At 42.2% G+C, this 26,124-nt stretch overlaps 3 protein-coding genes across 3 annotated transcripts in view; 1 reads left to right on the top strand and 2 right to left on the bottom strand.

Annotated features, from left to right (window-relative positions):
• Positions 1 to 10,235, bottom strand: part of LOC124119758 (ventricular zone-expressed PH domain-containing protein homolog 1-like) — a 28,569-nt gene extending 18,334 nt beyond the window's left edge. Inside the window, exons 1-4 of the mRNA XM_046482392.2 lie at positions 10,137 to 10,235; positions 5,065 to 5,281; positions 2,830 to 2,974; positions 1,629 to 1,803 (exon numbers count right to left, since the gene is read on the bottom strand). Of these exons, the coding sequence (XP_046338348.1) occupies positions 1,629 to 1,803; positions 2,830 to 2,974; positions 5,065 to 5,273 (529 nt within the window). The 5' untranslated portion in view covers positions 5,274 to 5,281; positions 10,137 to 10,235. The remainder of the gene's footprint in view (positions 1 to 1,628; positions 1,804 to 2,829; positions 2,975 to 5,064; positions 5,282 to 10,136) is intronic.
• A 5,916-nt stretch (positions 10,236 to 16,151) lies between these two features.
• On the top strand, positions 16,152 to 22,084 carry LOC124119751. The gene is made up of 3 exons (XM_046482385.2): positions 16,152 to 16,313; positions 19,807 to 20,530; positions 20,567 to 22,084. The coding sequence occupies exons 1-2, from the start codon at positions 16,303 to 16,305 to the stop codon at positions 20,456 to 20,458; spliced, it is 663 nt and encodes a 220-aa protein (XP_046338341.2). The 5' UTR covers positions 16,152 to 16,302; the 3' UTR covers positions 20,459 to 20,530; positions 20,567 to 22,084.
• Positions 22,082 to 25,236, bottom strand: LOC124119750 (purpurin-like). The gene is made up of 2 exons (XM_046482383.2): positions 24,887 to 25,236; positions 22,082 to 23,516 (listed from the first exon to the last, which is right to left on the bottom strand). Exons 1-2 carry the CDS (start codon positions 25,158 to 25,160, stop codon positions 23,122 to 23,124), a joined length of 669 nt encoding a protein of 222 aa, XP_046338339.2. The 5' UTR covers positions 25,161 to 25,236; the 3' UTR covers positions 22,082 to 23,121.
• Between the last annotated feature and the right edge of the window lie 888 nt (positions 25,237 to 26,124).

Genomic DNA, 26,124 nt, shown 5'->3' on the forward strand with positions numbered 1-26,124 from the left:
ATTACACACAAAGGTCATGTATCACACTGGTCATGTATCACACACAGAGGTCATGTATAACACACAGGTCATGTATCACACACAGAGGTCATGTATAACAAACTGAGGTCATGTATTACACACACAGGTCATGTATCACACAGGTCATGTACCACACATAAGTCATGTATTACACACACAGGTCATGTATTACACACAGGTCATGTATCAAACACACAGGTCATGTATCACACACAAGTCATGTATCACACAGGTCATGTATCACACACAAGTCATGTATCACACAGGTTATGTATCACACACACAGGTCATGTATCACACACAAGTCATGTATTACACACACAGGTCATGTTTTACACACAGGTCATGTATTACACACACAGGTCATGTATCACACACAAGTCATGTATTACACACACAGGTCATGTATTACACACAGGTCATGTATCACACACAGAGGTCATGTATTACACACACAGGTCATGTTTCACACACACAGGTCATGTATCACACATAGAGGTCATGTATCACACACACAGGTCATGTATTACACAGGTCATGTATGACACACACAGGTTATGTATTACACACAGGTCATGTATCACACACACAGGTCATGTATTACACACAGAAGTCATGTATTACAGAGGTCATGTATTACACACAGAGGTCATGTATTACACACAGAGGTCATGTATTACACACAGGTCATGTATCACACACACAGGTCATGTATCACACACACACACGGGTCACATATCACACATAGGTCATGTATTTCACGTAGGACACTACAGCCACCTACCACACAGGACACTACAGATACATGCCCCACAGGATACTACAGCCACCTACCCCACAGGATACTACAGCCACCTACCCCACAGGACACTACAGCATCCTACTCCACATGACACTACAGACTCCTTCTCCACAGGACACCACAGCCACCTACCCCACAGGACACTACAGCCACCTACCCCACAGGACACTACAGCCACCTACCCCACAGGACACTACAGCCACCTACCCCACAGGATACTACAGCCACCTACCCCACAGGACAGTACAGCCACCTACCCCACAGGATACTACAGCCACCTGCCCCACAGGACACTACAGCATCCTACTCCACATGACACTACAGACTCCTTCTCCACAGGACACCACAGCCACCTACCCCACAGGACACTACAGCCACCTACCCCACAGGACACTACAGCCACCTACCCCACAGGACACTACAGCCACCTACCCCACAGGACAGTACAGCCACCTACCCCACAGGATACTACAGCCACCTACCCCACAGGACAGTACAGCCACCTACCCCACAGGACAGTACAGCCACCTACCCCACAGGATACTACAGCCACCTGCCCCACAGGACACTACAGCCACCTACCCCACAGGATACTACAGCCACCTGCCCCACAGGACACTACAGCCACCTACCCCACAGGACACTGCAGCTACCTACCCCACAGGACACTACAGCCACCTACCCCACAGGACACTACAGCATCCTACTCCACAGCACGCTACAGCTACTTACCATGCAGGACTCTACAGCCACCTACCCCACACAGCACTAGTCACCTACCCCACAGCACGCTACAGCTACCTACCACGCAGGACACTAACTACGATGAGGGCCATGTGTTTAGCCAAGAGGTCAGCATTGTCGATGGTGGCAAGGGAGAGGTAGCTGGACACATTCCGTGAAAGGTCTTTATTCTCACAGTCCAGGAACTGCACCACTGCCGGGATAGCCAGCGTCATCACACACTGCTTGTTGTAGTGCTGCAAACAGAGAGACACCAATGGTCATCTTCAGAGTAGGACAGTGGTCACTAATCAATGGTCACCAGATTAATGTTGGATGAAAACATAAAGGTCTCTGGATTAATTCAGGTTAATGTCAAAGACTTTCATCACTTTGCATTAAAAGCTATTTTAGAACTTCTAGGAAACACTGTTGCAAACTGTTTTGTTGTCGTTCAGTTCATTTGCATAATTGTCTTAAATTTAGCATAATATAAGACGTAATTACGATAAAATGGTGGCTGCAACAGGGTGTTGCAATGGCTGCCACAATCAAAATCAGGGTACATCAAACATTTGGTGTTTAAAACTAAGGGTGGTCCAAGGGTCCTTCAGATTTGCTCCCATAGACTTTCATTGGACTCTATTGTAAATTTGGGGTTGTTATCAGAACACATCAGTCACAAGTTTAACTTTGGGGTTGTTTTCAGAATGCATCAGACTCATTCATAAATTTGGGGTTGTTATCATAACATATTAGCCTCAAGTGTAAATTTCCTTCTTTAATAGGCATTTAGAGGTTGGAGTACTAAGAAAGGATAAGAATCTATGGATGAACACCGTTATCAAGCAAGTGATAGACAGAGTGTCGTTGACAAGTACATATACAAGTAGGAGGCAATGTTTATACAGTAGAGTAGATATTGTTATACTGGAGTAGAGAAGCCTGTTATACATACACAAGGGTTGTGATGACAATCATCGGTGAAGTCAGTGACATAAACAAACCTAACCTAACCTAACCCTAACACTAACATAACCATGTTAACAGAACCTAACAATAAGGATTAAATTGTAAATTTGGGGTTGAACATCAGAACATGACGATAATGTAATTCAAAAGGATTTAGTAGTGCTGAATATGACAGTGTTTGAAGTTAAGGGGTCCTGTGGTCTTTGAGATCCTCTGCTACAGAGATCCCCGAAATCTTTTAACGTTAGGTTTATCACAAGGACCCTTGACTTCCATGCTTAACTCCCACCACAGTACAGGACTATTCCTACCATGAAGAGACAGCTCATGACGTCAGAGGCTATCTTGACGTGGGGTGGGTCTTCCTCCTTCTTGGCGGGGGTGAGGTTGTGTGTGTGGCACATCTCCAGGAGACGCACCAGGGACTTGACATGCTTCTCTATACTAGACGTCTCCCTGTTTTGACAGGAGGTGCAAATGAGTCAGTGACGTTTATTGCATCTTTGAAATGTTTTCAGTCATATGACCACGATCACAGCATGTAACACCACTTTTTAGTTATCAGTCAGGGTGGCCTCTTTTGGATGCGGATTTTCAATTCCTACTACAGGAGACGTTTTTTTGCTTTCAGGGGCAAAGTCACTGAAGCGCGTGAAAAAGGTTGGTTGGTTGGTTTGTTGTTTAACGCCGCACTCAGCAATATTCCAGCTATATGACAGCCGTCTGTAAATAATCGAGTCTGGACCAGACAATCCAGTGATTGACATCATAAGCATCGATCAACGCAATTGGGATCAATAACATGCACCAACCACGTCAGCGAGCCTGACCACATGAAAAAGGACCTTGAATATCCTGCGTATTGGTGTCACTTCAACGTCAGCGCTTGGTTGATTCCCGGCCTTCATTACCACCAGGAGGCTCTTTAGGTGGCCGCAGCCTGTGTGGTTAGCGGCTGAAGCGGATACATGAGAAGAAGACGTGTGTACTTGAATGTGTGTGATTTAAAACTGACGTGTTGCACTATCAGGATTGTTTGTTTGAAAATTATTAATATATATATACATACATGTATACATGGTATATGGTTATATCATGGCATGTCAGCTTAATATGGGAGGAAAGTCCAAAGTGAGTGAGTGAGTGAGTGAGTGAGTGAGTGAGTCTGGTTTTACGCCGCTTTTAGCAATATTCCAGCAATATCACGGCGGGGGACACCAGAAATGGGCTTCACACATTGTACCCATGTCGGGAATCGAACCCGGGTCTTCGGCTTGACGAGCGAACGCTTTAACCACTAGGCTACCCGACCGCCCCAAGTCCAAAGTGATGCAGGTCTCAGATGTTTACTACATTGGTGAAACCAACGAGCAAAGGTATGGTGCTGACAAACCTAGAAACTGAATCAGTTGTGGTTATATTACAGTTACAAAAGATGGGATATAGATGGACACAAACATATGGCATAGAGGGCACTGTGAATGTTATGATACATAAAGACAACAGGGAAATACCAGACAATCGGTTGAACAGTTTGTTTTTTTATCACATGTTTTTACACCATCATAACTTGTAAAGTAATGTGCTGAATGTATTGTGATACAAGGGTTCCAAATCAATCCACTGTAAACTACGTTAATTACGAACACGATTATACCGAACTGACGGATATAACTAACTGTTTTTGAGTCCCGTCCATTTCCAGCAAAAAGTCTGTATATGTGCCTATAACGAACTACGGTTATAACAAACTAAAATTAATGGCCCCTTTTTGTTCGTTATAACCGTAGTTTACTGTATTGTATCGAGGGCCTTGTTTGGGGTTACAATACTTTATTGCTGTATCTTTACACACAGCCAACACATCGGAGTCTGTTTCATCATGCTAATACCCCTTTTCACTACAACCACGAATATCGTGGAGCACTCTGAATCGGAAACTTTCGAAATTTGTGATGATTTGGCCAATAATGCCAACTTTCATGCCTAATTGGGTTGAAAAATATGAAGAGTGCCAGGAATGGGTTAAGAAACATGTACCAATTACAAGATCCATGTACAGATCATGCACGAATTGTAAGAATCACCTACGACTAAGTTACGAATATGCTGAATGTTGTTCTTACTTAATTCTTACATGATTCGTAGTTGACTCGGGACATTCATGGCTGTTTTGGGGTGTTTTCGGGTTGAGGTCAAGAAATGTTTGTAGCCACGAATCGCTAAGAATAGCCAAGAATGCAAACGAATCAATTACGAAGCTGTTTCGGTACATAAGAATTAATTACAAATAGATTACGATACAGCCATGAAATTGCAATTCGTGGACCCTTCCACAAACAAAAACTTTCTCGCCAATTCGACAAACTCCAACGAACTGTACAAATATTTGGGCATCAAAAAAGATTCATTTAAGAACTTCAAGAAATGATTGAGATTTATCTACGAACATGAAAATTTGCCTATTCGGGGTGATTCGGGATATTCATGGTCGTAGTGAAATAAGGGCATAATCAAACTAACAGTGCTTGATTATCCTTGCCTACCTGATGGCTGTCGTGATCCTGGTGATGCAGATCTCCACCACGCTCTGATCGTTATCGTTGCTGTCATAGTCGGCAGTATCAGCAATGTCATGTATGCGGTCAATGATGTCCGAGAGGTCGGCTTCTATGTCCTTATCCTCCAAAGAGAACAGCTCCCCTGCTTTAGACAGATCCTTCTGGTTAAGGACTTCGGCAAAAAGCTTGTGCATTTTGCCATCTGAAGCAAAAAGAAGTTTTCAATTTTTATTTGTTTGACCAAAGTCAAGAAAGAAAATCCAGAAATTTCAATTTGCAATGAAATCTATTGAGAGTCCCTGCAAATCCTCGTGTTGTGTGGGGAGCACAAGTACACTGAACATTCCAGGAGGACTATTTCCTGCCTAACTGTAGATACTGTCAGAGTCCACATTTCGTTCCACGATTCAAACTAATGTTTATCACACGACACCTTGGCCTCCATTCTGTAGCAGTTGAAAACCCTGTTAGTAAACTTGTTGGAATTGTGAATTGGGCGGAGCCTAGGTCTTCTCTCATTAGTCTTAACAATGCTTAACCAGAAACCACCCCATTTTGTTTGTTTGGCGTTTAATGCTGCATTCAGTGATATTCTAGCAATAAGACAGCAGTCTGAAAATAATTATCTCAACTCAGGCCTCAAAGTTGCAACTTCTTTGGTCGCCATGGCATTGACATTTCCTCTTGGCAACCAATATTATTTAAGTCGTCGCCACTTGGCTACTTGGCAAAATCATCCCGCATAATATTAGAGACAGAATAACAATACATTAATAAATACTGATTGACTGAACTCAAATTTCATAATATGAGTAAGTGAGTGAGTGAGTATGTTTTTACGCCGCTTTTAGCAATATTCTAGCAATATCACGGAGGGGGACACCAGAAATGGGCTTCACACATTGTACCCATGTCGGGAATCGAATCCTGGTCTTCGGCGTGACGAGCTAATACTTTAACCACAAGGCTACCCGTTTGCCCCTTCATAATATGGTGTGTGAGGTAAAAAAACAATTGATAATCTTGTCAAGTATTTACAACAACATAAATAACAACAAAGCTTGTTAAATCAAAGGTAGATATCAGTATTTGATATGCTTTAACAGTATTATACATTACTGACAACAATCTTAATGTTTTGCTCCTTAATTTTTCACATGACTTCTTGAAGTTCACAATAGCTCCCTGAAAACAATATTAGGAGCCAATGGCTCCTTGGGAAAAATGTATACTTTGAGGCCGGTCAAACAGTCACTCCAGTGATTGACACTTGAGCAATGGCACATGCAATATGGACACGATAACATGCAATCAACCAAGTCACAGTCTGATCGTCCAATCCATTTGGTCACCTCTTAAACCAAGCAATGAAGCAGAGGTGCTGGGAGTCTGTACCCGATATTCTTATCCGGAATCCCAAACAGCCATGTACAGCACAACACAATACAGTACAGCAAGGATAATTGGATCCAGCAGATCCAATAGAGCCCCTCAACAGGCTTACTTACAATATCGGGGCTCGAAGTTCACTGAAATAGTCTCTTTCTTTCTTTGTTGTATTACGCTGCACTCAGCAATATCCCATGCATATTTAATGCAGAATGCCTCTGGCATACTTTATGAACATATTCTGTGCTCAAAAGACCGCCATTTGTGACAATTAAGCCCCTTGTTACAATAAAAATTCTACCACTTACAACACAGATAATTGTCAAGGGAGGCTATTCATGTTTGGCTTCAAGATCAACAAAGATCGATTATGTATCGCTTTACTCGTTTACAACGGTAAATTCATGTTTTTTATTAAAAGGTGATGATAACAAATAAAATAACTGACAACGTGGCTATCGGCAGGAAAAAAAATAATGGAAATATGATATATTTTTTTTACATTTTCTCATAAATTACAGTCAGCAGGTCCGTATTCCGAAAAATATAAAACGCCTGGCCTTAATTATAAAAATGTTGTTACCATGGTAAGCATGGTGAAATTAATCATTTATTACTGGTACTTAATGTAACCTTGACCCAGCACCTGAGGAATACATATTGTTTGAATTGTATTTCAAACTTGCTATGTCTGTACATGACAATATCTCCCTACATGTTATTTGTGTTAATGGGAAACAACACTTGAACTTTGAAAGTATTGAAATGTGGCTCAGCTTTTTCTTCGCGGATTCAAAATTTGCCTTGTGTTCGGCGCCAAAGAATGAGAAGCCTCACATCATAACAAAGGATATAGAATAAAGACTTGCAGCCAAACTGACATGTGTTTTTGTTGTTGATTAATGCATACAAGACTTAAAAGGGTGAAGCTAATGGTCAACATCATATTATGCGGAGTAAGACACTACATAGTATCCCTTCAGGGAATTCAGGTGAACGAACAGGTAATAACAAACTTGGTCAATAAAAATGTGAAAAATTTGAGATCAATTATCACTAGGCATGATGACTTAAATTGTATTTTCCGTTCTGTTAAGCATTGTTATATACACAGATGCCACTGATTGATATACCCCTGACACTGAGCGTTGTACCTCCAGCGTAATGCTGCATACTTACTCAGTCTTTAGCTGTCACCTCAACATTCCACATAAAAACACAACACATGTGTTTCCTTCAAGCCTGTACTACCTCGAATGCTCATACTGACAAAAACCCTGGTGTACCTCAGCCGATACAGGGTAGAACTCACAAATCAATGGAGCACTGCTGAAGTGCACTCTCAAACGCAGGGGTGAACATAATTGAATTATTTTGCACAGGTAATCTGAGTGATTCTAGCACTAATTATACTCGTAACAGAGTCGTTAGTTCGTTTGATTTGTTGTTTAACTCCGCACTCAGCAATATTCCAGCTGTATGACGGTGGTCTGTAAATAATCGAGTTTGGACCACACAATTCAGTGATGGACATCATAAGCATCGATCCACGCAATTGGGATACGATGACATGCATCAACCAGTCAGCGAGTCTAACCACCGGATGCCGTTAGTTGCCTCTTACGACAAGCATAGTCACGTTTTACGGCAAGCATGGGTTGCTGAAGACCTATTCTACCTCGTAGTCATTAACTGAGCATCAAGTGAATGATGACAATTAGAGGTGCCGGGTTTATACAAGCATGCATGACCAGAAGGGAGTAGTAATAGTTGAGTAGTAATATGCCTATGTTTTGAGTATATGAACTGAACTTCTTTGTTGTAAAAGTAATATGTACACATATTTGCTGTATACTAAACATACATACATACATATTTACACATGCACACGAATTTGCAAGGTGAAAAGTTTTAGTAAGTATCATCCTTCAAATGCGATGATTCAAAGGGATTCCCCCTCACTGTCAACGAGGTCCTCCCTTGTTTGTCTGAAGCCCAGTTTCTTGGGTCGTTGTCGCTAATTGGCATCTGCTTATTATGCGGGATAATTAGAATGGCGCCTGCTCGACGACTGAGAGTCCTGTTTCCCTTTAATAATAATGCACTAGTTTCCATCCACCAAGTGGATACTCATAGAGCTACACTATTATACTCGGACCCCATGGTACCGCGGCATTCATCGTATCGCGGCATTTGTGATTTCCGATAGTTCACGCGGGACACGCCTCTTGGCAGCTGTCTATTAATGCTAATCAGTAACCAGGAAGTGCACACTTCGTAAACAATTTCAATTTCCTCGGAATGTTCCGTCTGCTGTAAGTTAGGAGTTATTAATGCGTTGATACATATTACTGGCATCTTTTGTAATATTGCCTTACCCCCATCTATCAATGGCCAACAATATAACCCGTAGTTCCCCAAGTAAACTTTCTCGATCGACCTGAACTAGATCATCTGCATATTCATGGCGACTAATGAGGTAACGGAAGTTACGTAGTCCGCACATTTTTCCCCGCTCTGTGCCAAGAATCTATTGGGATATCATAAGGGCCATAATGCCAAACGTAGAAATACGTTCTTCACTAGTAACCAAAAGATAAATACATACTTTGGCCATACTAGGAGTGCTTTTTATATATTTATTGTTGACTTTTAACATTTTTCCATTTTGTGACAAATTATTGCCATCTAATTTTTTTTAAACAATCTTAAAATATCATTTCTGATATTTTGATGTTGACTTTTCGGTAAATATGCATTGAATACCTATTGCTGATAACACATTTAGAATTTTACTTGTGCTGTCTTTGCACTTGTCTGGGCAAATCACTGATGTCTGGCAGGATCGTACCAAGTGATTGGTAGAATTATGTCCTCTTTTTGTCCAATTCGGACCTCAATACACAACTTTTCTCTGTACCGCGATACGATGGAGTTCTCTCCCTTGTCAAACAGAGCGCGAGGCCCGGCTTTTACTCGGAGCTACTAATGTAAATAATGAACTTTTATCAGTAAAATATGCATTGTTAGATAAAATAAATGACATCTGATATAGAGAACACGAATAATCATAAAGGTTAGTGAGTGCATTTTGTTCCGTTTAGCGTACATGACAAGTACCGCGATACCCCGAGGTTGCAGGCTATTACCGGTCAATGGATCAGCGAGCACTCGATTTCAATTCTCAGCTCCCTGGGGAGTATACAACCCAAGCTGCCTGTGATAATTTAAATAACTGAAACATCCAAAGATCCAAACAACTAAATAATTGAAAGCAATTTTCAATAATCCAACACAAACTTATTGTTTAGATGTTTTTATGCATATCATAGACATTCAGTTCAATGAGCTCACCGTGTCACCCTGTCCATCGATCTATAATTTCAAGACGTCTGTTTTCATAATGAATGATCAGACGATAAATTGCCGGTATATTGGGGCATTCAAAGTGCAAAACCTCTCATCAGCAATTGCACCTAATTGTCTTAGAATAACAATTTCAAATATGGACCTAGCTTAGCAATGCAATGTTTGTTGACAATATTGACAATACAACTTCACAAGGCTCGCCTGTTGATTCACTGGCATCGGATTGTTGTGACAACTTCAAATCTGGGCATCTTAGATACCCAAGAAGTTATCTTTTTAAGATAATGATAAAAACTTACTTGACGAACTTCTCTCAAGACAAACGTTGCGTTGATTCAAAGCATTTCAAAAAGTTTTCCCTTAAAGTGCGATAGCGCGATCAAAATTGAACCGGAAGTAAATATAAGGGAGCAGTTATTATGCTGTATTGAAGTCGTCTTTTGATAATCTAATTTACAGGATCTAGTTAACAAGATAACAATGATAAGTAATTTCAGCTTCTGTAATCATTATTTCAGTAAAAATGTTTATTTGTTGATTGAAAAAAGAAAGAATTATGTACAGGTATGCCAGTACTTTATTCATTTCATATTGATGTGGAATGAACACTCATTTACAAAGTTCAAATCAAAGCGAAACGAAAGATAATTTGATATCCAATTTAATATTATGGTAATTTAATACTTATTTCTCAAGGACCTACAGTTTCTTGAATGAAAAACAAATCAGCCAATTCACCCTTCTGCCAACATTTAAAAGTGTACATCAAAAGTCAGAGCGGAGCTTGGGCGCATGGCGCGTTTTACTGTTGAAGCGTCTTTTCCAAGTGGTTATTTTCTTTTCACTGTTCGTGGATGAAATCAGATCCAAGGAAAAACTCCAGTATCTTATCATAAGCAATATTACCATTTACATTTAGGTTTGATCATGACAAATGCTTACATCAATAATTATTAATCAACGCACAAAGATACTTATGTCAATATCTTTGTATAACGTATCGATTTTCTATTCATTCATTGAGGATTTGATATATGTGTTGAATTTGGTATTGTACTAGAAGATTATTTGATGAAAAGCCTTACGTCATCTTACATGATCAGTGTGCATTGTGTAAATTTATTTTTATAACCAAAATGCAAGATAGACTTGAACTTGCAAATTGCGTGTATACCGCTCACTAAGAGTGACCTCACCGCTTGTACGTCATCAAACGTCGGCGGTGTGGAAATTTGCTCATGCTATCAACTACTTGTTTGCCTGTCCCAGACTCTGGCGTAATTTTCTTGGAATAGTGTTGACTGTTAGCGCTCTCGGCACCTCTTCTCACAACTTAAGACCCGTGAAGATCCGGGTAGAATAGGTCTTCAGCAACCCATGTTTGCCGTCAAAGGCGACTATGCTTGTCGTAAGAGGCGACTAACGGGATCGGGTGGTCATACTCGCTGACTTGGTTGATACATGTAATCGTATCCCAATTGCGTGGATTGATGCTCATGATATTAATCACTGGACTGTCTGGTCCAGACTCCATTATTTACAGACCACCGTCATGGGTACAACGTGTGAAGCCCATTTCTGGTGTCCCCCGTCGTGATATTGCTTGAATATTGCTAAAAGCGGCGTAAAACCATACTCAATCACTCACTTACAGACCGCCGTCATATTGCTGGAATATTGCTGAGTGCGGCGTTAAACAACAAACCAACCAACCAATCTCACAACCTAATTATTGATTTCTTAACGACCTCCAGTAGTGAGTGAGTGAGTGAGTTGGGTTTAACGCCGCTTTTAACAGTATTCCAGTCATATCGCGGCGTGTCAGCTTAATGTGGGAGGAAAGCCCGAAGTGATGCAGGTTTCAGACGTTTACCACTTCGGTGAAACCCACGAGCACGGGTATGGTGCTGACAAACCTAGAAACATAATTGGGGCGATCCGGGATTCAAACCCACAATCATAGGTTTCTGGCGTGCCCAAGGGACGCAACTCTGCACAGCGAATCGCGGCGCTTTAGACGACTGGGCCCACCGTGCCCCCAACGACCTCCAGTTAGGAGAGTTAACACATTTTTTTTATCAGGACTGTTTCCTTTCGGTTTAGGAGACCATTCGACGACACACTTATTTTCGTACTCTGCATTATGGATCTGCCTACATGTACTCCAGAACCGTGACATGTGTCTGTATCATATATAGTTGATACATTAGTCAAACGTATACGCTTTAGGAATTTATGGAGAAATCCAAGAATCCACACATTTGAGCTACGATGACATGCATCAACCAAGTCAGCGAGCCTGACAACCCGATCCCGTTAGTCGCCTCTTACGACAAGCATACCGTATTTCCTCTATTAGTCGCCGGACCTCTAATAGAAGCCGGGTCAATTGTTCAGTGCACAAAATAGAAGCCGGGCCTCTAATAGACGCCGGGTCGATCAATTGATTGAGATATATCTACGGATATCTACGAACTCAAAATATTTCCATTTCGTGACGATTCGGGACATCCGTGGTCATAGTGAAATGGGGTATTAATAGAAGCAGGGCCTCTCATTGACGCCGGGTCAAAGGCTTGTCCGAAATAAACAGAAGCCAGGGCGTCTAATAGAGGAAATACGGTAGTCGCCTTTTACGACAAGCGTGGGTTGCTGAAGATCTTTTTTAACCCGGATCTTCACACAGTTGCAGGATGAATTGCCTCCAATTCAGCAGTGAGTATACTGACTGACCTTCAGGCAGGCGGACAGAATATGCTTGGGGTTTGGAGCGTTGGACATGGGTCCCATTACCAGCAGTGTTGTTGATAGGATTCTTGGATCAATCAGTATTTGTTGGGGCACAGACGTCCCCGGTATGTGAATGTTAGTGACAGCTACAGATCGTAGTAGGGTTGGGTGTTCTTTTTTAATAAAGAAGGTTCCTACTTATATGTGCGTGATTAGTGACATGTGCGTGTCGTTCAATAAGGTGACTCGTCATTATTTTGTTAAAACTTGCGATGACTGCAGCAAGTTCCCGGGACCCTATTGCACACTGAACAAACAAATGAGCCATAGGCTTAGCTGCTAAATTAGAAGTTTGAACCGCACTTGTGATTTTTGTTTGTTTGTTGTTTAACGTCGCACTCAGCAATATTCCGGCTGTATGACGGCGGTCTGTAAATAATCGAGTCTGGACCAGACAATCCAGTGATTGACATCGTGATCATCGCTCCACACAATTTGGATACGATGACATGCATCAACCAAGTCAGCGAGCCTGACCACCCGATCCCGTTAGTCGCCTCTTACAACAAGCATAGTCGGTTTTTACGGCAAGCATGGGTTGCTTTAGACCTGTATATTCTACCCGTATCTTCACGGGTCTGCAGTTGTGCAAACCGGATTCAAAATGTTCAAGGGCAGTTAATTCCAGATCTGCATATGGTCTCCGAGTGTACAGCTATGGTTTGTGTGCGTCGACTCTCCTCTGGTCGTGATCTTTGCGAAGAAGGGGGGTAGCTTTAAAAATAAAATTGGAAAAAGCTTCCCTTGTCGCATGTCAAGCCCGGCCTCCCTACATTCCCGACATGGGAACAATGTGTGAAGTCAGTTCATGGTGTTGCCCACCGTGGTATTGCTGAAAGTGGCGCAAAAGCTTATTCACTCTTCATCTTAAGCTGCGGCATGGTATCTCATGGTTCTTGCACCATAAAACTGGTATTATTCCGAACTAGTACAAGCAGTCGCACACACACATGTATGCACGTCACTGTATACGTGAAATAAGTTTGAACGTGACGTTGAACCACATGTCACCTCACCACTTCGTTATACAGCTTCTCTCTTCTGCCACTCCTCGCCTGACGATTACCTACGTGACCAGGATGTCACTAAACAAGAATCAAGTAATAATAAAAACGTGTTAATAGGCTCAGAGTTTTATTACCATCAGCTAGTTGTATCAATAGACAATAATATATAAAGACCGCCGTCATATAGCCAGAATATTGCTGAGTGCGGTGTTAAACAACAAACAAACAAATAATATATAAAGGTTAAAAACCCAATTTACACCGACAAAGATAACTGATTACAATAAACTACGGTTATAACAAACTCAACGGGACCACTAATTTTAGTTCGTTATAACCGTAGTTCGTTATAAGCATATATACAGCATAAGTACAGCAAATAGTCGGGATAAAAAGTAAGTTCGTTATATCCGTCAGTTCGTTATAAGCGCGTTCGTTATAAACATAGTTTAGTGTAATTAAATCAGAGCAAATACACAAGCTATGAATCCACAATGTCATTTTGAAAGATGTCAAATGTAACAAATGATATATTTGGGATAACACTTTTTCAGTAAGGTACATATTCTGGTATTTTATATTATATTTTTGAAATACTTTTTGGCTCGAGGTAATGACACCTGATTTTGAGAAGGGTTTTAACTATGTGCGCGGACGTCGTAGAGAACAACCTGTCCTGGTCAGCCGGGGGATGCAAAAGAAGGAATAAGGAAGCATACACATAAGAGATAACATATATCAAATCAAAACATGATAAAAGTATTCCAAAAAACCGCTAGAGAATAAACTCTATGGGTCAGCCATTCTCTAACAATGAATGTAAAGACACTGGACAACGACGACGCCGGACTTTGCCGAATGGTGACGGAAGCCGGACAATAAAAGAAGGGGGGTCACTAGACTATGACAAGATTGGTTTTGCAACCCGGTGACACGCCCCGAGAATGCCCCTTGCGGTATTCCATATCTACCCGAGTTGAAAAAGAATACTTACTGCACACGTAAAAAATGATGGTATGAAATGTCACAATCAGAGCACAACAGCCACATATACGCCGGGCAGTCGACAGGGTGCACACCTGAATTACGGTATTTCTTGTGTTCAAATCAACCCTCCAGCATGACAGGCAGGTAAGATGCACAGATGGTCTCCGTGGCACATTCCAGTTATCGTATCACTGACCCGTAACATATGTACAAGGTCAGGTAGCCTTGTGGTTAAAGCGTTCGCTCGTTACGCCGAAGACCCGGGTTCGATTACCGACATTGGTTCAATATGTGAAGCCCGTTTCTGGTATCCCCCGCCGTGATATTGCTGGAATATTGCTAAAAGCGGCGTAAAACCATACTCACTTAATTAATAAATATGTTACGTGTTCCGCCCACTATTGCTGATGATGAGAAGTACGATGTATAACAAATTAATAAAGTATTATCTTACCTTTTATGACTGGTTCTGCTGGTGGTTCGCTCACAATGCTGTGCGCTGAGTAGTGACCGTTTGTGGTTTGAATACACTCTGATCATCATATCATCATACGGTTCTAGTGATGAAGCGGTTCCTTTGGATGATTTGGATCTTGTTCTTTATTTAATTATCTTTTTTGTTTTCATGACTGTCACGGAGATGTAGTGTCATTAATCAAGAATAAAGTAATAATGAAAACGTGGCACTAGGTCCACAGGTTTTCTGTAATCAGCGAGTTGTAAACAGAGTTAACAATAAAAAGGATAAAAAACCCAGTTTACACTGACAACGATCACTGATTTATTAAATCAGAGCAAATATACAAGCTGATTAGCGAAGCAACTGTATAACAGTAATAAAAAGTGCGTAGACAAATCAACACAAGATAATTGACAACATGCAGAGACGGCCAATTTGGTCGGCCGCGACCAATGAACCCTTAAGAGTTAATTAACTCAACCCTACTGAGTGAATAACCTCGGTTGGGTTAAATAGCGGGAAACAAACACAGAGGGCCTATCCCTAAAATAAATCTCTTAGACATTAAAAAAGACGAAAACCGCCCGGATAGCAAACTGGTCTTATTGACTAAAGACTGTGAAGCCAATTTATGGTGTCGCCCGCCGTGATATTGTAAGAGCGCCACAAAACTTCACTCACTCACTCTTCATGTAAAGCTGGAACATGATATCTCATGGTTGCTGCACTGTGCATGCACGTCGCTGTATACGTGAAATAAGCTTAAACGCGACGTTGAACCACATGTCACCTCACCACCTCGTTATACAGCTTATCTCCTCTGCCACTCCTTGCCTGACGATTAAATTCATGACATGCACAACTTACACACTGCACAACCGCCTACCTATGGAAGACTGTTAGGGGCATTCTCGCTTTCTCGCGATCGCTAGCTTTGGGAACAAGCTAACTATATATGACAAAAAGTGCGAGAGTTCGACATCGCGAACATTTTGGGCGGATTCGAATTCTCGCACTTATATTAAGCTTGTTTCCAAAGGACCAGATAGCGAGAATGCCCCTTTATATCTACCCGAGTTGAAAACGAATACGTACTTCAAACGTCAAAAAACGAGTTGTAAATCATGGATTGTAGGACCACCACAGCCACATATACGCCGGGTAGTCGACAGGGTACACACCCGGATTACAGTATTCCTGTGTACAAGGCCCTTCTCTAGCATGGCAGACAGGTAAGATGCACAGATGGTCTCCGTGATACATTCCAGTTATCGCATAACTGACCCGTATCCGCCACTGGTGAGATCATTTTTCACTTTATGCCTCTATATTTTATCTGGCGGCCGCCAGATACTTCCACTGGTGAGATAAAATATAGAGGCATACAGTGAAAAATGATCTCACCAGTGGCGGATATGGGTCACCGTAGACCCGTAACTCTGCATCTGTAAAAGGCGACTATACTTGTCGTAAGAGGCGACTAACGGGATCGGGTGGTCCGGAACCCGTTCCACAAAGCGATCTTAGTACAAGTTGGTCGTAACTCACATACTTAACCATAGGCTTACAATCAACGTAGCACTAAGATCGCTTTGTGGAACAGGGCCCAGGCTCGCTGACTTGGTTGATGCAGGTCGTCGATCCCAGTTGCGTGGATCGATGCTCATGATATTAATCACTGGATTGTCTGGTCCAGACTCGATTACTTACAGACCGCCGTCATATAGCTGGAATATTGCTGAGTGTTAAACAACAAACAGACAAATATCTGGACTGTCTACATCTTAGAACAACCAAGAACCACTTGAAGGGTCATATGTATCTCATGTGAAAAAATCGGAATATGATTAAACCATTTGTTTGTTGTACCGTTGAAAAAACAAAGCAGTGATGCGTGACGTGTTTTTATAAATACACTAAAGTACGTTTATAACGAACACGCTTATAACGAACTGACGGCTATAACGACCTGATTTTTTTGTCCCGACTATTTGCTATAGTTATGCTGTATATATGCTTGTAACGAACTACGGTTATGACAAACTAAAGTTAGTGGTCCCTTCGAGTTCGTTATAACCGTAGTTTACTGTAGAATAAGACGTCTACCTCTTATCAAAAGCTCTCGACGTTATGCGTTCGGCTGTTAAGAAAGGTGTGTCATCTGTATCCGTGTTCTATTCAAGGAGATCACAATGATACATTAGCCTTGGATATGATTACCTATTGTATACAACGGAAACTGCCGGGCTAAAAATAGAATGCACTCATGTTTGATGGTGGCTAACAATGAAACAAACAAGAAAAACAATGGTTATTCGATACTGATGTATTTGATAAGGGTGGGCCTTTGTTTGTAGTGGGGCCACGTGTGGCCCAGTTGTCTGAGGCGCCGCGATTCGCTGTGCAGAGTTGCGTCCCTTGGGCACGCTAGAAACCTATGATTGTGGATTCGAATCCTGGTTCGCCCCGATTATGTTTCTAGGTTTGTCAGCACCATACCCGTGCTCGTGGGTTTCACCGAAGTGGTAAACGTCTGAGACCTGCATCACTTCGGGCTTTCCTCCCACATTAAGCTGACACGCCGTGATATAACTGGAATACTGTTGAAAGCGGCGTTAAACCCAACTCACTCACATTTTGTTTGTAGTGTTTCGGCGACTGTTTTCGGCCAAGTAATGTTTGTCATTTTGGGTCAAATCCAGTCAACCTTTTTTTTGCCAGGCAGTTTATGTAACTTTTGTTTTACCGGTTGAATGAAACGCGGTTATAGCATACACGTGTGAGCGGTTGTACGCACAGTAGCTGTGACCTTGGTCAACAGCGCTTTAAATACAATATGACAGGGGATCGGCAGTCAGGTGGGTGCGCAACTATATTTAGCAGTATGTGCAGCGTACGTACAGTACCAGCACGAAACGTACGTGCAGATGTATTATTTAAGAGCGCTATCGACCAAAGTCACTGCTAGATATAACCGTCACATCACTGTCGATGTTTACGCGGATTAAAACCACGTGATGAAAACTCAATGATGATGTTTATCGCTAAGAAAATGGACATTTCTTGAAAAGCGTACTTTGCAATTTGTCGCAACTGTAAGAAATATCCCTCTTCGGGCGAATGGCTTGTTTCCACGTTATAAGTATGAACACACATGAGTCTATCTTCGTCAATTAATCGTCGCGATATTTCGTGATTCTATTTCAGGTGGGTATGACAAAAATCCTGTAACGACCCACAGTCTTGATACTTCTGCAATATAATGCTCAAAGGCAAACATTTTGCAGTTATTTAAACACCTGAATAACAGAGACAATGCTTTGATTGACACAAAACATAATTACTTCTAGGCGAGACTATAATCTCGTCCCTTTTTAATAAACTGTTACAGTTTGAAAAGGAAAAAAACAAACATTCTGACGACACGTAGATGGACCTGCATGTACACACAGCATTGGGGTTACATTTAGACACTGATGTACATGCGTTAAGGGGTGTGGTGGCAGCTGTTTATGTGCATTTCGTTGGGCGTGTCTGCATCCACCGGGGGTTACATCCTGCGTGCTGTGCCAGGATCACCGGGTGCTGCTTCTCTTAAAGACCCTTGAGCATATATTTTATGAAACAATCCTGGTCGCATTCCCATCCATCCCCTTCTCAGTTCTAGTATCCAAGTCTCATCCCCGTCCTAGCGCAAGCATCCAAATCGTATCCCCTTCTCAGCTCTCGCATCCGCCTCACCACCTTCTCAGCTCTTGAATTCATATGTCACCCCCTTCTTATCTCTAGCATCCGTCTCTTCCCCTTCTCAGTTCTAGCATCCCAGCATCATCCCTTCTTAGCTCTATAGCATCCAAATATCATCTTCTTCTCAGCTCTCGTATCCGTCCCATCCCCTTCTCAAGCGTCAGCACGCAAGCCCTATCCACGAATCACAGTCCCGAAGAGGGACTGGTCAGTCGAAATTACTAAGGCAGATGGCGACCTGTTTAACACACGAAGCAGCAACAACTTATTTGCTGAATCCATTGCTCACGTGTTACAAGAATGTCAAGACCACGCCCCAGCCCGGGCTCGGTTTAAACAAGAATTGCAGTTAGATCCGCTATCTGTCATAGACCTCCTAAAGAGATGCAATAGCGAAGGCCAAACTAACTCTATTTCTGGGAGATGGACAGCTACTCGAACGTATATAAACAGAGCAGCCAAGGATAAAAATGAAGTTATATCAATGTACGAAAATAGAAATCATGTCAATGCAAAAACAGAAATTGTGTGAATACCAAACTCACAATAGATATGTGTAACCTACTCACACACATGAGTCCCAGGACCCGTGAGGATTCCGGGGTAGAATAGGTCTTCAGCGACCCATACTTGCCGTAAAAGGCGACTATGCTTGTCGTAAAAGGCGACTAACGGGATCGGGTGGTCAGGCTCGCTGACTTGGTTGATACATGTCATCGATCCCAATTGCGTGGATCGATGTTCAGGATATTAATCACTGGATTGTCTGGTCCAGACTCGATTATTTACATACCGCCGTCATATAGCTGGAATATTGCTGAGTGCGGCGTTAAACAACAAACCAACCAAACAACATGAGTCCCAAAGAGGGACAGGTCAGCCGAAATTGCTCAGGCAGATGGCGACGTCGTTAACACTTGAAGCAGCAACAACTACATCAGTGAATACAAGGTACTCTGACATCCACCTTTGTTTCAGCGACAACACCGACCCTGAAGAAATCCAATACAAGCAGGATGACAAAACCGCCAAAAAGAGATGCATCCGCATCTTGAAGGAAATGGAGTTCCGCTGCATGAACTCGGCAATCATGAACTATGAGCTGTCCAGTCACTATGACAACCTCCAATTCCGTGTGTCCGTCGTCTCCAGCATCGCCGCAGGAATTGCCACGTTGCCCGCCGCCAAGGTCATCCCCGCAGCCCAGGCCATGACTGGTTTGGGGTCAAAGGTGACAAAACTGGGAATGGTCGCACTCCTCGGTGCTTCCGCCGCTGCTGTGGCCTATTCACAGGCGGCAGAATATCTCCTTCCAAGTTTGAAACGGAAGACTACGGACTACAACAAAGCTGGAGCCGGCTGGCAGAGGCTTGAACTGAATATTCGAGGCTTCCTCGCGTCTTCTACGGTGGACCAGACGACTGTTAACGAGTACAGGTCTTTTATAGAACACTGTGGAGAAAAACGGGAGGAAATTTGTAACATCGCTCGCCCCGAGGAGTGGAGTTATAAGAAGTATAACGCCACCTGTAGTCACGTGATTGAGAGGTACAAGAAGAGGAACCAATGGCATATGGAGTTTCGGCGGCAGCAGAAAGAGGTGGAGGAAGAAATGAAGAAAACTGGATAGACTGGTTCCCGATCGTTTCCGCGACAGAATGGGAGGAAGAGAAGCGATACCAAGCGGAAAATACGGGAACCAGTCTACAATCACAGGAACTCGTTAACGAGTTCCTGTGTCTACAATCTGGTAACCGGCAGTAAAGAGATTTTGACATTGACAGAACCATTTTGCTCTTAATTTTGTTTTAAAACAACATTTATTCAGACCAATCTAGATTATAAGTTTCATTGCTGGTATGGGAACCTGTGTATTCAAAATAGAAATAAAATGATCAAAATTGTTAAAACATCATATACAACTATTGGACTTTCAATATCGGGGATATCCGCAGTTGCTAAGTTCAACATATTTTAAAGACGGCAAAGCCAGCATTCGTTGTTTTAATCGACCTAATGTTCTCTTTATCCACGCACGGTGTTTTTAAGAATTGCTAAAAATCAGTGTGGAACTTAGAATTATTCAAAGTGATTTTATGTATGTGTAGTGAGTTCTCTTTGTTCGAGTATCGTTACGCGTTCTGTCCAACATTACTAATGATGAGAAGTACGATGTATAACAAATTAAAAGCATTATCTTACCTTTTATGACTGGCTCGGCTTGTGGCTCGCGCATTATGCTGTGCGCGGACGAGTGACCGTGTATGGGTTGACCATACACTGATCATCATATATTATACAGTTCTAGTGGTGAACTCGTGCATTTTGGAATTTTTTATATAATTCATTTTATTTTATGTTTTCATGACAATAAGTTGGAAATGAGAGTAGTGCTCGTTTAAAGAGCAGAACTTCAAAAACGAATATTTCCAGATGTAATTTGATATACAGATCAGTCTAGTGGTGAAAAGTTCCTTTTGATGATTTGGGATTGTTGAAATGCTTAACAGATGATATTGTTTTCTTCCCCGATAACTTTTTAATTTGAAATATTTTTTTAACATTATGAAGCCCGTAGAACCTATTATTTTTAAGCTTTTAAGGATAACATAAATATTTGAATATATTTAATAGTGAACTACACAGAAAAAAAACTACACAGAAAAGTACAGTATTGCTCGGGAAGTTGTTTCTTCTTGTGGCAAGCATCAGTCGGTGTGGTACACTATCGTTATTTTATGTACGCTTCAACCCAATAATCAATAAATTTTGCTGGTTAACAACAGCTTTTTGGACTCGTATGTCATGCGAAGAGAATATATTGTAACAGTGAGAAGTGTTCGATTGAACAAAATAATTGTTTCTGAGATTTGAATCATCCAGAGTATTTACTACATATTTTAGACCAGAAAGTTCCGTTCTTGTAGTTGAAGCTATTTTAAAACCAACCTTTGGCGAATGTTTGGCGAACACCTCACGTTAACAATGTTTTGTTTGGCGTACACCATCAATGTTATGTTAGGCGGAACACATTAAGTTATCAATGTTATGTTTGGCGAACACCCCGTTATCAATGTTACCTTTAGCAAACGCCTCATTTTAACACTAAGTTTCTGCTTTTGGAAGAATGCAATTTGCATAGTTTTGTATGCATTCGGAACCCACTGCTTACTATTGCTTTGGACGTTTTCTTTCCATGAATTATAGGCCTTGTAGTTATGAATGAAGGAAACGTAGTAAAGAAAAACAAACACTCTTTTCTCTTTTTTTATTTAAACGACAACTGAAACACGTTTCTACACAACAATGCAAAATGTCAACATAAAAAAATCGACTAAATGGAGTATATTCACAGTGGAACGTCAAGATGAATGCCTGCCCAGTCAACAGAAACAATACTTGTCGGTGAAATCATGTGATACATGGAGTCGTCTCCACATTCAGGTAAAGAGGTCACGCGCACGCACACGCACAAACACCAAAAAGACACACAGAGACACACACTCGCGCGAACACAAATAATCATCATTCTTACTCTCTCTATCATCTGTAACGCTGTGGAATGTTGTTATCTATCTATCTATCCATCTGTAACACAGTGGAATGTTGTCATCTATCTATCTATCTGTCTATCTATCTGTGACATAGTGGAATGTTGTCATCTATCGATCTATTTATCTGTAACATTGTGGAATGTTGTCATCTGTCTATCTGTAACATAGTGGAATGTTGTCATCTATCTATCGATCTATTTATCTGTAACATTGTGGAATGTTGTCATCTGTCTATCTGTAACATAGTGGAATGTTGCCATCTATCTATCGATCTATTTATCTGTAACATTGTGGAATGTTGACATCTATCTATCTATCTGTAACAGAGTGGAATCTATCTATCTATCTATCTATCCGTAACATTGTTGGATGTTGTCATGTGATATTACAATACTCTGCAAGACAACTTTCAGTTATGTTCCGGCTTAGAGCACAACCTACTCACTCCAGTTAATGTCATGTTAACCCATGTTTCCCTTACTCATTAAACATAGACACCCGTTTATCCGGACGTGTAATGCCCCACCCTGACATTGCTGGCCCCTCCTTCAAGAGAAGCACAATAGTGCATGCCTTGAAGCATTTACAGAACATATATCCCGTCTCTACCATGGTGTAATGGACATCATGCACTTGTTGACGTTACTCACACTTCTATTCGGAAAGCAAGGTTTCTGGACTAACAGGGTTTCGCTGTATATCCACAGACATTCCAGCAAGCCCTTTCTTACAATCGAAACTAGACTTCGTCTTTGGGCAACTTCTTGTCTTTAATATTACAGTTTCCAGTCTGTTTAATAGGCTTCATCTTCGATGGGTCAATACACACGTCTTTGATGATGGCGTTGATCTGCTGCCATTGGTCGGGGGTATGTCCTTCTGGGTTCCGGTTCAGAGTCCACACAAACTCCTTGCCCGGTTTGCACGTCCCGTCGTCCACCTGTGCCCAGCATGCATACACCACAGCGAATCCTGTGTAGTCTGTGCGGAGAACCCAATACGGTTTGGCGCCGATGAACCACCCAAAAAGAGTCCCCGGAAATGTCACAATGTTCTTCTGTGGAAAATCCTTGTTCGGGGCCACACCAAGTCCTTTTGTGCCCGAACACAAAAATCCGAGTAAACCTGAGCCACCTGTTAAAATAGTAAGAAACACGTATAAACACATTCAGGCACCACTACTACAATTGTCATGGCTAAGCTATGTCTGCGCTACTACTACTACTACTACTACTACTACTACTACTACTACTACTTACTGCAGTCATGCTACCTTCTACTGCCGTGGCTATTACAACTACTGTCACGGATGCTACTACAATAGGCATACGACTGCTACTACTACTGTCACGCCAACAACTACAGTCACGGCTACGGTACTACTACTACTACTACTACTGACCCGTGAAGATTCCGGTGTAGAATAGGTCTTCAGAAGCACATGCTTGCCGTAAAGGGCGACTATGCTTGTCGTAAAAGGCGACTAACGGTATCGGGTGGTCAGGCTCGCTGACTTGGTTGATGCATGTCATCGATCCCAATTGCGTGGATCGATGCTCACGATGTCAATCACTGGATTGTCTGGTCCAGACTCGATTATTTACAGACCGCCGTCATATAGCTGGGATATTGCTGAGTGCGGCGTTAAACATCAAACAAACCAAACCAAAACTACTACTACTAGTTCTAAAGTCGCGGGACCCGTGAGGATCCGGGGTAGAATAGGACCTCAGCAACCCATGCTTGCCGTAAAGGCGACTATGGTTCTAAGAGGCGACTAACGAGATCGGGTGGTCAGGCTCGCCGACTTGGTTGATGCATGTCATCGTATCCCAATTGCGTTGATCGATGCTCATGTTAATCACTGGATTGTCTGGTCCAGACAAGATTATTTACAGACCGCCGTCATATAGCTGTAATATTGCAGTGTGCGGCGTTAAATAACAAACAAAACAAATAAAACACGAGCGTCGCGGCTGCTGCTATTACAGCTACTACTGCCGGTACTACTACTAGGCCTACTACTACTACTACTTACTACTACAAATACTAATACTGTTACTCCTAGTTCTGCTACTGTCGCGGCTATTAATAGGCATATTACTGTCGCGCCAACTACTACTACTACGTATACTGTTATACTACTTCTGCTACTGACGCGGCTACTACCACTCCTGTAGCTATTCATTTTATTATTTTGTAATTATAGCATCTAACAACGTTTTAACCCCTACATTTAACTAGATAGACTTACATATCTATAGTCTCTGAAATAAAGATATCTTACAGAAAAAAAACCAGTTTACAAACAAGACTGTCTTCATTTTCAAACACAGCAGTAATCTAGACTTGCCAAATATTATATACGTGCATGGGCTGCATTGGATATATTTGTTTCAGGGTCTGTAGGACAGACCTACAACTAGGCGCGCGATATATTAAACAAGAGCCTGTGCAAGGCTAGGGATATTCAAGCCTTAAACACAACTGTCAGTCATGCCCACCTGTCTGTATTCCGATGTTGCCGTCGTCGTCCAGCGTGTACACGGCCTGGACGTCACTGGGAGGGAACCAGTTTGTCAGGAAGGGAATTTCCATCCAGTAACGGTTGATCGCCACAGTGTACCACTGCCCTTGGTACGCGGCAGGGCTGAAGTCCGTTTGTGTTGGAAATGCATCCACGCGACAGTCTTGTTTTGCAAATGCATCATCAGCATCGCCCGACCCCCCTCGGGGCAGGAGGGTGAGGACTATCACTGCACAAGCAATCTGATGCATCTTGCGGTTGTGTCAGGGTGAGGTGGTTTGGTGGCGTCACGCTCGTGATGATGTACGGCGAATGTGAAATATGCGAGGGTCTTAACGGATGCGGTGCCCAATCCCTATTGTGTGTTTTGTATTGTATACATTTAATTTTAAATTAGAAGATGGTGTATATATTAATCAGTAATAATGACTTGAGTCACACCAACATTAGAATAGAATGTTCATGAATTCCCGCCATTCTCTTTCCATCCTGACGGCTGCTCCGCCCCCAGAACGTCATTTTCCACCGTGTCTACTCCGCCTTTTTGTTCAAAGCAAGGGACATAACTCTGGAGAAACTTCAATTACATGGCGCCATATATTTGACTGGGCACGCGCCCAACCAACCCTGTTTAAACTGGATAAATTCCCCAAATTTTTCCATTCCAAGTCCTTTCTGGGGTTGCAGACATTGAACAAGAAAAAGAGAACAATATCTCATTAAAATGGGGCGGAGTGGGCAAGCGATGAAAAATGCCAGGCTGGCAAGCGCCAGGTGCTGAGATCGTATCCCGCTTTGGACAAGGTTGTAATTCAGCAAATGGACCAACACTGGTTAAAGGGCTTTACGGCGTTGTCACTGTACCAAGATGACAGATTGTGGAAACACGGATAGCCTACGTACATACACCCGAAACACGCGACTCCTCCTTGGTATAGTGGTAAAGCGGAAAGGCTGGGGTTCGATCCCTTGCCGCGTCATATCAAAAGTATACTGTGTCTGAGAGGGATATTCATGTTAAACTGCGGCATGGTATCTCAGTGGGCAAGCTCTATAAAAATCGGCATCACTCCGGGGGAGTACAAGCAGACACACACACACACACACACACACACACACACACACACACACACACACACATGTGCATGCACGTCGCAATATAAGTGCAATAATCTTGAACGCAATAATCCGTGACACTAGTGTCAAAACGTGTCA

The sequence above is a fragment of the Haliotis rufescens genome, unplaced genomic scaffold, assembly GCF_023055435.1.
Source record: "Haliotis rufescens isolate VD_foot unplaced genomic scaffold, xgHalRufe1.0.p SCAF_13, whole genome shotgun sequence".
NCBI classification, from domain to species: Eukaryota; Metazoa; Mollusca; class Gastropoda; order Lepetellida; family Haliotidae; genus Haliotis; species Haliotis rufescens.